The 12,052-nt window shown below is 43.7% G+C and overlaps 1 protein-coding gene across 1 annotated transcript in view; it reads left to right on the top strand.

Moving 5' to 3' along the window:
* Window positions 1–259: 259 nt before the first annotated feature.
* Window positions 260–12,052, top strand: part of WLS (Wnt ligand secretion mediator) — a 106,476-nt gene continuing 94,683 nt past the window's right edge. The window contains exon 1 of the mRNA XM_037145311.2: window positions 260–619. Within this exon, the coding sequence (XP_037001206.2) occupies window positions 514–619 (106 nt within the window). The 5' untranslated portion in view covers window positions 260–513. The remainder of the gene's footprint in view (window positions 620–12,052) is intronic.

Here is a 12,052-nt window from a genome sequence, read left to right as displayed (position 1 = left end):
GTGAGAGGCGGAGTAGGGGGAACCCACTTATCAGCATCATCAACCCCCGGCCACGCCGGCCCCTGGCGGGACAGGCCGCCCGCCCGACTTGGGAGCGGGACGCCAGCACCCGCGGGAGCTCCGAGCCCCGCCCGCACTGGCCCGCAAGGGGGTGAGGAAGAGAGGGAGGTGGGGAGGGAGGGAGGCAGGGAGGAAGCGCGAGAGGGAGGGAGGAAGAAAGGGAGGGAGGCGGCGTCATGTGATCCGCTTCCCTGCTCCTTTAAGCGTCCACAGGCGGCGGAGCGGCCACAATCACAGCTCTGGGCATTGGGGGAGCCCGAGCCGGCTGCGCCGGGGGAATCCGTGCGGGCGCCTGCGGTCCGGGTCCCATCCTCGCCGCGCCCGCTCCCGCACCGCTGAAGTTTTGCACCGCCCGACAGGAGGCGAGGGAGGAGGGAGCGTGAGAGGAGAGCGAACAAAAAGCACACCCTAAAACATTTATTTCCAAAAGAAAAGAAAAAGGGGGGCGCAAAAATGGCTGGGGCAATTATAGAAAACATGAGCACCAAGAAGCTATGTATTGTTGGTGGAATTCTGCTCGTGTTCCAAATCATCGCCTTTCTGGTGGGAGGCTTGATTGGTAAGTGTGAGAGCTGCAAACTTTTCCCCCTTTCTCTCTTTTCCGGCCCCTTCCCTCTTTGCCTCTCGGGCTACTTGTTACAGTATCACTGTCTTGCTTCTATGATCTAATTAGTCCGGCTATTGTGCTTAAGAAAGCAGAGCTCCATGGGGCTCCGTGGGGCACAATCCAGTCTAGTGGCTAAGAGAAAAGCAGGGGAAAAAGTTTTGGCCTAGTTTCAGTACCCACTTGAAAGGAAGGAAGGGGGTGGCGGGGGTGGGAATCTTAAGCATGGCGACGGATCGCGCGAGGAAGCGCTGGGTTACAAAGTTGCTACTGCACCCCCGCACCCCTCGCCTTTTCCCGCGTTCCCCCCTTTTTCTCTCGGTTCCCTCCCATTCAGCTCTGGAGGGCAACGTAATCGACTTTATTAGGAACAACAGAAGAGTCGGGAAACTGCGCCCGGTTACAGGGCAGTGCTCCTGGCCGGTGTAAACGCCGGGTCTGCTCAGCCAGGGGGTGAGAGTTTGTGTTTTGGGTCCCGACCTCCGCGCGCCCTCCGTTTCTTCGCCGCAGACCCGATCCCACCCCGCGCTTCGGCAGTGGCTTCGGCAGTGGCTTCGGCGGTCGGAAGGTCGAAGCGGTGGGCAGGGAGGCGGGACGGGGTGGGGTGCGATGGGAGAAAGTCCTTGGCTGGCTGTGCGGGAAGTTGGAGAGGTCGGAGGAGAACAGCGTTTCCGAAAGGTGTTGCTTTTGGCCTTGTGCCCTCTTTTGAATCTTCCCTCCCCCACTTCTCAGAGCCCAGAGAGCGGCTGAGTCTGTAGCCCCCATCCTCCCCGGCGTCTTGGAAAGCGCCCCCGCCCCCGCCGGAGTCCCGCACAGGTGACAGCTCCCCGAGCCCCGGGCTAAGGTGCCCGCCCTCGGGTACCTCCCCTGGAGCGCACCGCTCCGACCTCTCGGAGCCAGAGGCTTCTGGATGAAGAAGATGGTCTCGTGGACTTTCCACTCGAAAAATTTCTTCTCCCGCCCCCCCCCCCCCCCGTCTCTTCCTCTTTATCCATCCTTCCGCCTCCACACACTGGCGTTCCCTCGAGACAGGACATCCCGGCACAAACTTCAGCGCCAACTTTGCAGCCGGTGCGGACGAGAGGTTTTTCTCCCTTACTTCGCGGATTTGTGAAACTTTGCGGAGTGGGAAGCCCACAGAGGGGCTTTCTCCACACTTCCCTTTGGAAGAGTCCACGGTGCGGGCGTTGTAGTCGTTTTAGGGACGAAAGCCTGGGCACTTCGGGGTCGTGTGCGTGGCGTCTTGTCTCCAGACTTGGGTTTGATGGGAGCAAGCTAAAGGGAGCCTGGTTCTGTAAATCACGGGGACATCCAAGCTAATGGTTTAAACAAAGGAGAGTGGGTGAAGCTTCACCCAGCAGAGAAATTTCTGAAGGAGATTATGTCTTTCTCAATGTAGTTTCCACAACGCGGAAAGGGGTTCAGAGTTTTTCAAGCTCGTACTCTGATTTTGAGCCAAACAGCTAAATCTTTTCACTCCTGGAACCCTCACCCCCCCCCCCACACACACCCATTGGGCTTTCCTGTTATGAGCTCCTGTTTAGCTACAGGCAATCTCCATGTTTCCCTGTATTGGATTTTTTCGAGGCTCTTAATACATTCTCTGCTGGGAGCGCATGGCAGCCTTCCCTGTGCCCTCGCAGTGATTATGCAGCAGTTACAATTACACCTCTTGTCTCTCTTGATGAGCAGTTGCAGTTAGATGCCATTGGGTCTTGTGTGATTTCAGTGGCAGACCATAATTAAAATTTCTTGCACCTTGTGCTTTCAGGATTAAATTGGCCTATTATCCCTGCCTGACCTTCATCCTCTTTGAGGTTTTTGTACAGGCAGTGAACCATTACACATAGTTCCCGTGTGTTTTGTTGGTATATGTTTTAGGGGTTCCCCCCCCCCCAGAGCTGATCTCCTGGCCTTGAAGAGCCCATGTCCACTGATGTATGTTTCTTAGGGCACTTCTGGAATTACTATAATTTCTGGAATCTTAATACTGGGGAGGTTGTTCTCGGTCACTGACTGATGAGTGACCACTGGACATTAACGTTGCGATAGGATTGGAACCATGGTACGTTCAAAGAGAGGCTTTTTTGGAGTCAGTGGTACCAGGGGTCGTTTCTCCTCAAGAAACATAGTGACTGTACTTGGTAACAGTCTCAAAAAGTTAGTGATAGGTTCTAACCATAATTAGATTCTCTCCAACAAATAAACTGCCTTATTTCCAACTTTCCTTGAAAAGGAAAATGTCTATGTATATAACACTTGGGAAGAATTGTGTAAGTTTACTGTTTAGCTCCCTTCCTTCCCCGGTGTTCACACCTCTGTCCCCAGTTCTGGCTGGAAGACTAAGAGGATCAGAGCCGGCCCTCATTGAACACTTTGAACAGTGACTTAGCCTTTTATCTCCTCCGCGTACAGCAGCGTACAGCAGCGATTTTCAACCTGTGTGCCGTGGTACCCTGGTGACTCGCAAGAATTTTTAAAGCTTGTAGTACCTGATTATTTAGTCAGGGGCACTGAAAATGGTCAATACGATAGCCATCCAGTGTGAACGAATCAAAATTATACTTATTTTTGTCAAATTGGCAAAAAAAATTTTTTGGTGCGCCACAGAATTTTAGTAGTTTATGTGTGCCACCACATGAAAAAGGTTGAAAATTGCTGATTTTGAGAATTTTTCTTTCTATTTTCTTTATTTCTTTCCTGCCCTTCCCCCCCCCCCCATTAAAGAAATCTTGGAACTTGGGTACACTACAAAACCCAAACATGGGAAATAAATATCAAACAAGGTAAGTGATTGGCTTTCCCACCACACTTCTCTAAATTGGAAAGCAGATGAAACCAAGCAAAGAACAGACCTTCAGCGAAGTGGGCAAGTGGAATCAGTAGACGAAGGAACAGTTTCTAGGCTGGAAAGTTGAAGTAAAGTTCAGAAAATTCCTCTTCTCCTCTCCCCAGGGAGAAGTCCTCAGTTCCACTGACGTGTTAGTAGTACGGTATCCAGGGTGGGATGTGTCTTTCTGATACATCTGCAGAGGCCATGGGAGAAAGTGAAACTTTAGTGTCAAACTAGCCATAGTGTGTGTTCCTTTCTGCTCACCGTTGTCCCAGGTGAGAGGAAACATGGCAGCCTAGGAAGGGGAGGATCTGAATGGCAACGCTCCAGACTTTAAGGGTATAAGTACTACACACATGACACAAAACACAAACACACACCGAACAACGACGACAAACCATGCACCCTACAGTCACCACGCCAATCAGTTAACCCACAAGCTCAGTCTCCTCGCAGGTAGGTTAATGAGTTTAAATGTTCTTTTGGTTATAAAATTTCATGACTTTTTTGGTACTTAGTTTTATAATGAAAGGTAGGCTGGTGTTTGGTTGCAGCCTTCCAGAATTGATGGGGAAATTTAAACATTAGGTGAAAAAGCAAGTAGAATTGGATTTTAATTAGCCCGCTTAAACACTTCCCGCCCCAATGACCTTCTTAGAACCAAGTTTGTGTGTGTGTGTGCTCATTTTATTTGTTTGTTTTTCTTGTGCCAGTGTCTGTATTGCTGCTGAATCTTTAATGATATTTTGTAGAAAGCCTTTGGAAAGCAATATTCTATATGATAGGATTTGGGTTATTTAAAAATTCACTGAATTACACTATGCTTTTGTGAGAACTTTGAGCCATTATAAAATCTTGCATCTGTTTTCTTATATATCAAAAAGGTTTCTTAAGTAGCTAGCCTCTTTAGTATTTAGAACTCATTAAAAAAATTTAAGAACCCCCCCCGAAGGAAAAGAAAAAATTTTTAAAGATATTGCATAGATCTTTTTCCTCCTTAAAAGTAAGGTGGATGGTTTGTTAAAAATGAATTTCTGCAGAAAGTTTTTTAAAAAATAAATTTCCTTTTATTTCACATTTGGTGCATTTAGTTCATGAAGACACAGCTGCAAGGGTGCAAGGGGCGGGGAGGAAGCCATGTGCCCTGAAACAAGAATGCAGACGACTAAAAATCATGAACTTGAATCCCTGGCCCATTATGTGCAATTTACTCTGCTTCAAATTAGTCATGTCTGGGGGATATAATGGTTGAAAAAGCAGGTCACTGTTCCCACCTGTTCTGAAACTGTGAACAGTATGAAGATCAGGACTGGATGAGTAGAAAATTATTGCATTGTTTTAAGTGCACACATAAATGAGAATATTTCAAACTTAAACTACAAATAAGTATCAACAAATTATCAATAATTCTTTCTTTAGGAAGGATTGCTCTTTCTTTCATCAGCTCACTCTGCGAGCATGTTAATGCTGAGACTGTTGTGCGTGGGTGTGTATCAGTTTTCTCAATTTTTAGGTGGACTTATCTACTGCCTTTCAATGATATGGCCCATGCTATTGTGCTGTTACTGTTTGTTGGTGGTCTTGACTGTGGTTTATTCTGTTTTTGTTTCTGTGACTATCATTTATTTAGAAGCTACAAGATTTTAAGAATTTAAATGCAATTACAATTATGCAGTGTATATAAGAGTTTGCTTCCCAGTACATTAGGATTTAAGCTTGTTGTGGTATTTATTATAGTTCAGCATATGTTAATTTTGCAGTACTTTTAAGCCTGCAGTGTTTCTATATCTTGTGAGAATCTTGAAAAGAACTAATTAATTGGCCTTCTGTAAATGTTAGCCCACATTTTTCTGTATTTGATTCTCCCTTTTTATTTTGTAAAATGTTTTTATCTGACTAAAGCATGTTCTTATTTTCTTTGTTTATTATTAGAGTATCTACTGTGGATTGTAAGAGTACTATTCTGTGTCAAAAATTTGTGTAAAATTTTGTACAGTTGAAATTACATTATTTGACTTAAAAAAACTAAACTACCTCCTTGGATATTGCGACAAAATCATGCTTGTGCTAACAGTCTCTAATCATGCCTTTATCTAGTTGTTCAGTAAAGCCTGTCTAGCCTTCTCTTGGAAGTTTCCCTTTTCCCAGTTAAAGGTGAGAAATATTTCCTTGAGATCATAGAGTAGCTTTGTAAGGTTTGCAAGTCCCCTGCCTGGAACCCATTTCTAGATTCAAAGCCTTTTCTGCCTAGTTGACATTTTGCAATAACTTGGCCTTTAATTAAAAAAAAATCCATGTAGACTGAGGAAAGATTCTTACCTTACATTCTTCATGAAGGGGTTTCTGTGGAGATTTAGAATTTGAGGTTTCATGAAGGTCCTTAGCTTTGAGCTCATGTGTGTCACCTGCCTAGTGCACAACAATATTTTTTAAAAGATTTTATTTATTTATTTTGAGAGCGAGGGTAAGGGAGGGAGAAAGAGGGAGAGAAACATGGGTGTGGGAGGGAAACATTGATCATAAATAAAAAAAGATTTTATTTATTTATTTTGAGAGTGAGGATAAGGGAGGGAGAAAGAGGGAGAGAAACATGGGTGTGGGAGGGAAACATTGCTGCACACCCCCTACCCAGGACCCACCCGCAACCCAGGCATGTGCTCTGACTGGGAGTTGAACCAGTAACTATTCCGTTTTGCAGGTGATGCCCAACCCACTGAGCCATACCAGTCAGGCAAAATATTGATTAGAGCCTACTGTGTGCCCAAAATAGGGCCATAGTACAGACTTGGGGTTAGGAAAGAGGGGACTTGAAACCTGAGTAACCTAGGGAAGCCAGAGGTAGAAGAGAGCCCCTCTAAATACAAGTTCACCAGCAAAAGATTTCCTGAGATAAGATTTCTGGCATCAAGAGAATTCTCACTCATTTACTGGGAATTTGAGAACATGTGAAATGAGAAGCCCTGTTAATTATAACATCAAATAATTTTATTAATATTTCATTTTAAAATAGGTATATTAATAAAATAATAACGTTTTACATGTGTTACATGTGTATTCTTTGTCAGATAGTATTTAATTTTTTCCATGCAAAGCCTAACCAAATTGGTACTGCTGTACCCAGTTAGCATGTCAGTTAACTGAGGGACAGAAAAGTCTAGAAGAAGTGCTCACGATTGCCTAACTAGTCAGTGTCAAAGCTGGGACTCCAATCTGACAATAGAACCAGAATCTCAACTATTATGTGATCCTGCCTCCACCTCCCAAAATCTTGACGTCGAGGACAGAATAAAAATGGTTTAAATATAGAAAGATATGGTGAGTAACAATAGAAAAACAACTAATGTCTTATTTTTAAATCATTGGGTAACATATAAAAAGGAAGAGACATCAAATATTATGATAAATGAAATGGAGTCCAGCCATACATAGCAAAACACTGCCCTTACCAAGGCCACGGGAGGACACCTTTTGATATGTCTGCATATGCCAGTCGAACCAATTTTGTACAAGTTCTAACCAGTCCCCATAATTGCATGAATCATCCACTGCCTGAGCAGCCAAGTTCATTAACCATAATGTGTTTGAGTTCTGCTACTTTAAGGAAGATTACTTATTTTTGTTTTCTCTAGTTAGTGGTTTTAATCTACTTATGTAGTTATGTAAGTCTGGACTTCAAAGGAAGAGGAGAGAAGGAGTGAACCGAGGTCGGAGAGGATATTAGAGGTTGTGAATTGGCAGGGATGGATGGTACAGCAATTGAAAGGAGAGCCTCCCACTGAAAACCGAAAGTTCTGTTCCCCATAGGATAATTTTTGTTTATATTCACACCCATGCATAATAATGAGGGCATTTCAAATTAGAGGCTTCCATGCTGCCACCATGAACAGGTATATTTTGTTCTTTGGGAAAATAATGCTGATAGAATTTTCCTATTGAAAAATTTGCTGTCCTCAATTTTGACAGAGGCTCTTGAGAGCTGATGGCAGATGGGAAGCATCGAGACATGAAATGATCACCTCTATTCCATTTTAGGTCTTGTGTCTTTGAGCTGTAGTCATGGTGGTCTAACAGACAAATGAGGCAGATAGGGACAGTTCCCAGAGAAAGCACCTGGATGGGTTTGGAGATGGGAGTAGAGAAGAGGAGCCTGAGGTGTTCAAGTTCTCAAAGGATTGCTAAATAACAGAAATGAGCCACTCCTGTTTTAGAATACAAAAATACTAAGATTCTCTAGCCTTTTACTGCTCTTCCTCCCACCCTCCACACCTCTTTTGTAGAGCAAAAGCAATAATCAGATTGTCATCCAACCAGTGGTGAAAGATCTGGCTTATTATGATTTGCTGCTGTTTGGGGATTTACTCAATGAGTATGGAAAGCATTTTGTGTATATTGATTTATTTAATAATCATAATGGACCTTGAGGCTCATTGGAGGGACTTTTCAGAGATTACAGATAGAGTAAATAAGAGGGCTGGCACTCAAGTCCATGTTCCTTGACTGAATTCTAAGGCTTAAGTCTAATGCCACTGTCCTCCTATTGTCTGTTCAATTTCCATGGGGAACAAAGGGTGGAGTGTGATGAACCTAATTCTACACAGATGCAATAGAAGATGAAAGCTGTTGCCCCTATTTCTACTTCCCTCATTTTCCCAAACCTCATACTCTCATCACTGACTAGGTACTAATCACGGACCTAGTTAACTCGTAAACCAACCCCAATTCCAATACATATTAACCTCTTACACTAGCCATTGTAAATGCTGACCAGTGTTGCGGGGCTGAACCTGAGAAAAACTGCATCCCAGGTAACCCTAAAAAGAAATTACACACAGCAAAGATTGACTGAGAATTCTACTTGAAAATGTGTCAGAATTATTGACCTCCGAATGCTCCCTGGATTTGGCATATACAATAGTTGTTGACGTAAGAGAGGAACATGGGTGTGGAGAAGGGAGATGGGAGTAGAATATGGACTCAGGCAAGAAAAACTAAGCCCCTTTTTAAACATCAGAGACCATATCTCTGGGATACAGCTTGTATCTGGATTTCCCTAACCTACTTCCTATGTTGCCCCCACTGGCCATCTGCTATGCCTGTTGAAATTCTGGCCTTCAAGTATAATTTTCTCCTTTCTTTTTGTCTTTCCTACTCCGTTCTTTTAATATTCCCTGACAAAGGGGTGTTCTTTCTCCACTGGCCCACAGGAATTATAAGTCCTTCTTCAACTTCTGGCTAATTCCCTGGGTTAACTTGGAGGCTTGATCCACAAAACCTATTTCCAAGAAAATAGGTAATTGAAAGAAGAGGCCAAATTGTTACATTTGTTTTGGCAAGGCATTATGATTTTCCTTTAGAAAGAAGGTAGTGGGCCTGTAAATGAATTGCTTAGGTTTTTTAAAGCCCCAAATTAGTAAGACCTGGCTCATGAGAGCTGGTTGGGGGCCAGTTAACTGCTCCCTTGGTCCTGGCCGAGCCCCTCCCAGAGAGAGAGCTCCTGGTCCCAAGGCAATATCACGCAGTGGGCAGAATCTTGGCTTGCACTCTGCAAATGACTTGTCTCAGTGACCTCCAATAAGTTACAAATGCTCCTTGGCTCCCAACCTCAACTGTGACGTGGGACAGAGCCCTCTTATATCATGGATGGTGGTTTCGAGGACCTTGAGGACACGGCTCCTGTTGGGGTGCCTCATTGAACCAGGCCCCCCAGATATTCGATGCCCAGAGGACTCATTTCTGAAACTATCTGATTAACTCCATAGCCATCTCTGCTACTTTTCTTTCTCTGTCCATCTCTGTTCTTAGGTATGGAGGAAATTCAATCATGATGCTGTTTATTTCCTGTTCTTTTTCTTCCTTGAGTCACCACTACTTTGTCAAACACCTCCAGATTCATAGACCTATTGAGGATGAAGGAATGGGATTGACCCAAAGCATCACCCAGTTTGGGTTTGAAAGTACAAAACAGGTCATTCCATTCTGTTTCCTAACATTACTTTCCATGCTGTAGCCAGATGTCTCATAATAAGCCTTCCCCGAACAGTAGACATGATTGCAGAAAACTAGTAAATAAGAACACAAGTCTAAAGCATTCTCCTAAGCATGCACATTTTGCCCCAAAGAGAACCCCTCATGCTTTTACTCGAGGTCTATCTGTTATTTTTGTGTTATATACAGTAATTAATTAATTTGTAGAGAAAGAGGGAGAGGGAGGGAGAAGGAAAGGGAGAGACATTGACCTGCAGCCTAGGCATGTGCCCTGACTGGGAATCGAACTGAGACATTTCCTTTTGCAGGATGACACGGAACCGACTGAGTCACACCAACCAGGGAGCATTATACACAATTTTAATAGAGCTTGGTTATGCCATTTCTAAGTCTACAACAGTGGAGACAATTTGCCACAGAAACTCTGGTGGTAGAGAGGTGAAGGAGTGTGGTTACCCGAGGGCAGAGGAAGAGAGGGAAGGATGCCCAGGAGGCTGGGGTCTCTGTGGTACAGGCAGGTCAGTTCACACCTTGGTAGCCCCACTGGCAGCATCACTACATTATAAGCTGATATGATAATTAATTATTCTCCAAAGTGGTCTTAGCACTTGCCATGAATGTAGCTTTTTGGGTGAATGTATCCACATACTCTGGTGTCGTTTGGTCTAAATGGAAGCTGTGGTGCTTGTCCCTATGAAAGTGTAAAAATAAAAGGGTCTTGGAGACCATCTTGTCCCACCTCCGTTGAGGAGGAATCAGAGTTCTAGGAAAAGGAATGGGCTTAGTTTACAGAATTAGAGTCAGAACCAAGGCCTGGATTCATGTTCTAATGCCAGTCAGCCCTCCAAACTTGTATCTCTTTCTGAGCTTCAGCATAAAGACTGTTTGATTACTGTCCAAACTCAAGAAAATTTCCCATTTGTAGTTCTTTTTTTTTAGAGCATGGGGAAGGGAGGAAGAAAGAGAGGGAGAGAAACATAAACGTGTGGCTGCCTCTTGTGTGCCCTGACTGGGGACCTGGCCTGCAACCCAGGCATGTGCCCTGCCCAGGAATTGAATCCAGGACCCTCTGGTTTGCAGGCCAGCACACAATCCACCGAGCCACCCCAGCCAGGGTGCCATTTGTAGTTCTTACAGCTTCATTAACTTTTCTGTAACTTGAAAATAAAATAGCAATAACTTTAGTACCTTCACCTTCTTGCTTTTCTTTACTTAATATTCTTAGCTAATCTCTTATGGAACAATGTAATCATACACAGTGTTAAGCTGTTCTATGTGGATTTTATTTAAAGGATACTACAGAATTAAAAAACAAAACTAAATTCCTTGCTCGCTTGCTGAGGGCGTGGTACATTCCCTTCCTGTTGGTTGAGAAAATGTTGTAAATTTAAATTTTAAAAAGGAAAAATCCCGCAGCTGTGGTCCTTAACAATTCAACCAATGACCCATCTTTGTGGTTGGTTTTAAGACTTCATCAATCAGAGGCTCCTTTGACTAAAATTCTGTGACTAACTTCCATGCTTTCAGGGGATGTTTGTGGCTAGCATAATTCTGAAATTGTAGTGAGTTTAGGGGAAGTGGCATGGCATATATTTTTTGGTCTGTTTTACATACAAAAGAAACAACAAAATTGCTCAACCTTCCTCTCTATCATTTCTTCACTCTGAGGACAATTGCAAACAGAACATTCAAATTGCAAAAATAGGACTTAAAATGTTGAGGGCTCCATACCAGTGTGACTGATGGGCATGTTTTTGTGACTCCAGAGGTGCAAGTATTCCACTGTAAATTCTTCCTCTTACTGTTCTTTGTTGAAATTATGCAGAGTCACAGGTGCTATGCTGTTCTGCGTCCTCTGATTTAGCCCTAATAAATTCTGACTTTTAAGAGTCTGTTTAACAACCTTGCCTTCAGGTGATCACAGCCAAAAAGTTGGGTTCATATTTATTAAATCTAACCTTCTGTTAGGGCAAGTAGGTCTTTCGGGGGCCCTCTCCCCTTAACTCTGGGTTCTTGTATATTGTGTCTGCCCTCTGTTGAATTGTGACTTGCCTGAGAACAGAATGCCTCAAATGTACAAAGAATACATCCCCACATTCCTTTCTTTTCTCTGTTCTGTTGAGCTAGTTCTGACTTGTGTGAAAAGGATTCTAACTTCAATTCATGTTTGTTATCACTTATAGGACACACCTCTACTTAGAAATGATCAGCTTTTTCATAATGGTGGGGTAAAGTAGGGTGGGGTGGGGAGGCACTTGGCTGTGACCGACAACTCTGGACTTCAAGCATCCTTTCAGTCATACCTTTACTCTGAATTTTACAGAATTTGCAGGTCCATCAGAGAACTGGCATTAAATCCCCAGGACCATTCTTTGAACATGCCTGAACAGAACAGAGTTTTGTTCTAAGAGAACATGGTATTTATGGATAACAGTTGATGAAAGTAAAAGAAATAGGATAATTTGCAGATGCCCAAGATTTTTAAACTAAAAGGATACTAAGTTCACCTTTCAATTAACATGTGTTTCCTTTTTTATTTTATTTTTTTACCAACATCAGAAGAATTCCCC

Source organism: Artibeus jamaicensis, unplaced genomic scaffold (genome assembly GCF_021234435.1).
Source record: "Artibeus jamaicensis isolate MK-2021 breed Jamaican fruit bat unplaced genomic scaffold, CSHL_Jam_final scaffold_1019, whole genome shotgun sequence".
In the NCBI taxonomy this organism is placed as follows: Eukaryota; Metazoa; Chordata; class Mammalia; order Chiroptera; family Phyllostomidae; genus Artibeus; species Artibeus jamaicensis.
The sequence above is the reverse complement of the archived record's forward strand: the minus strand, read 5'-3'. Positions and strand labels throughout refer to the sequence as shown.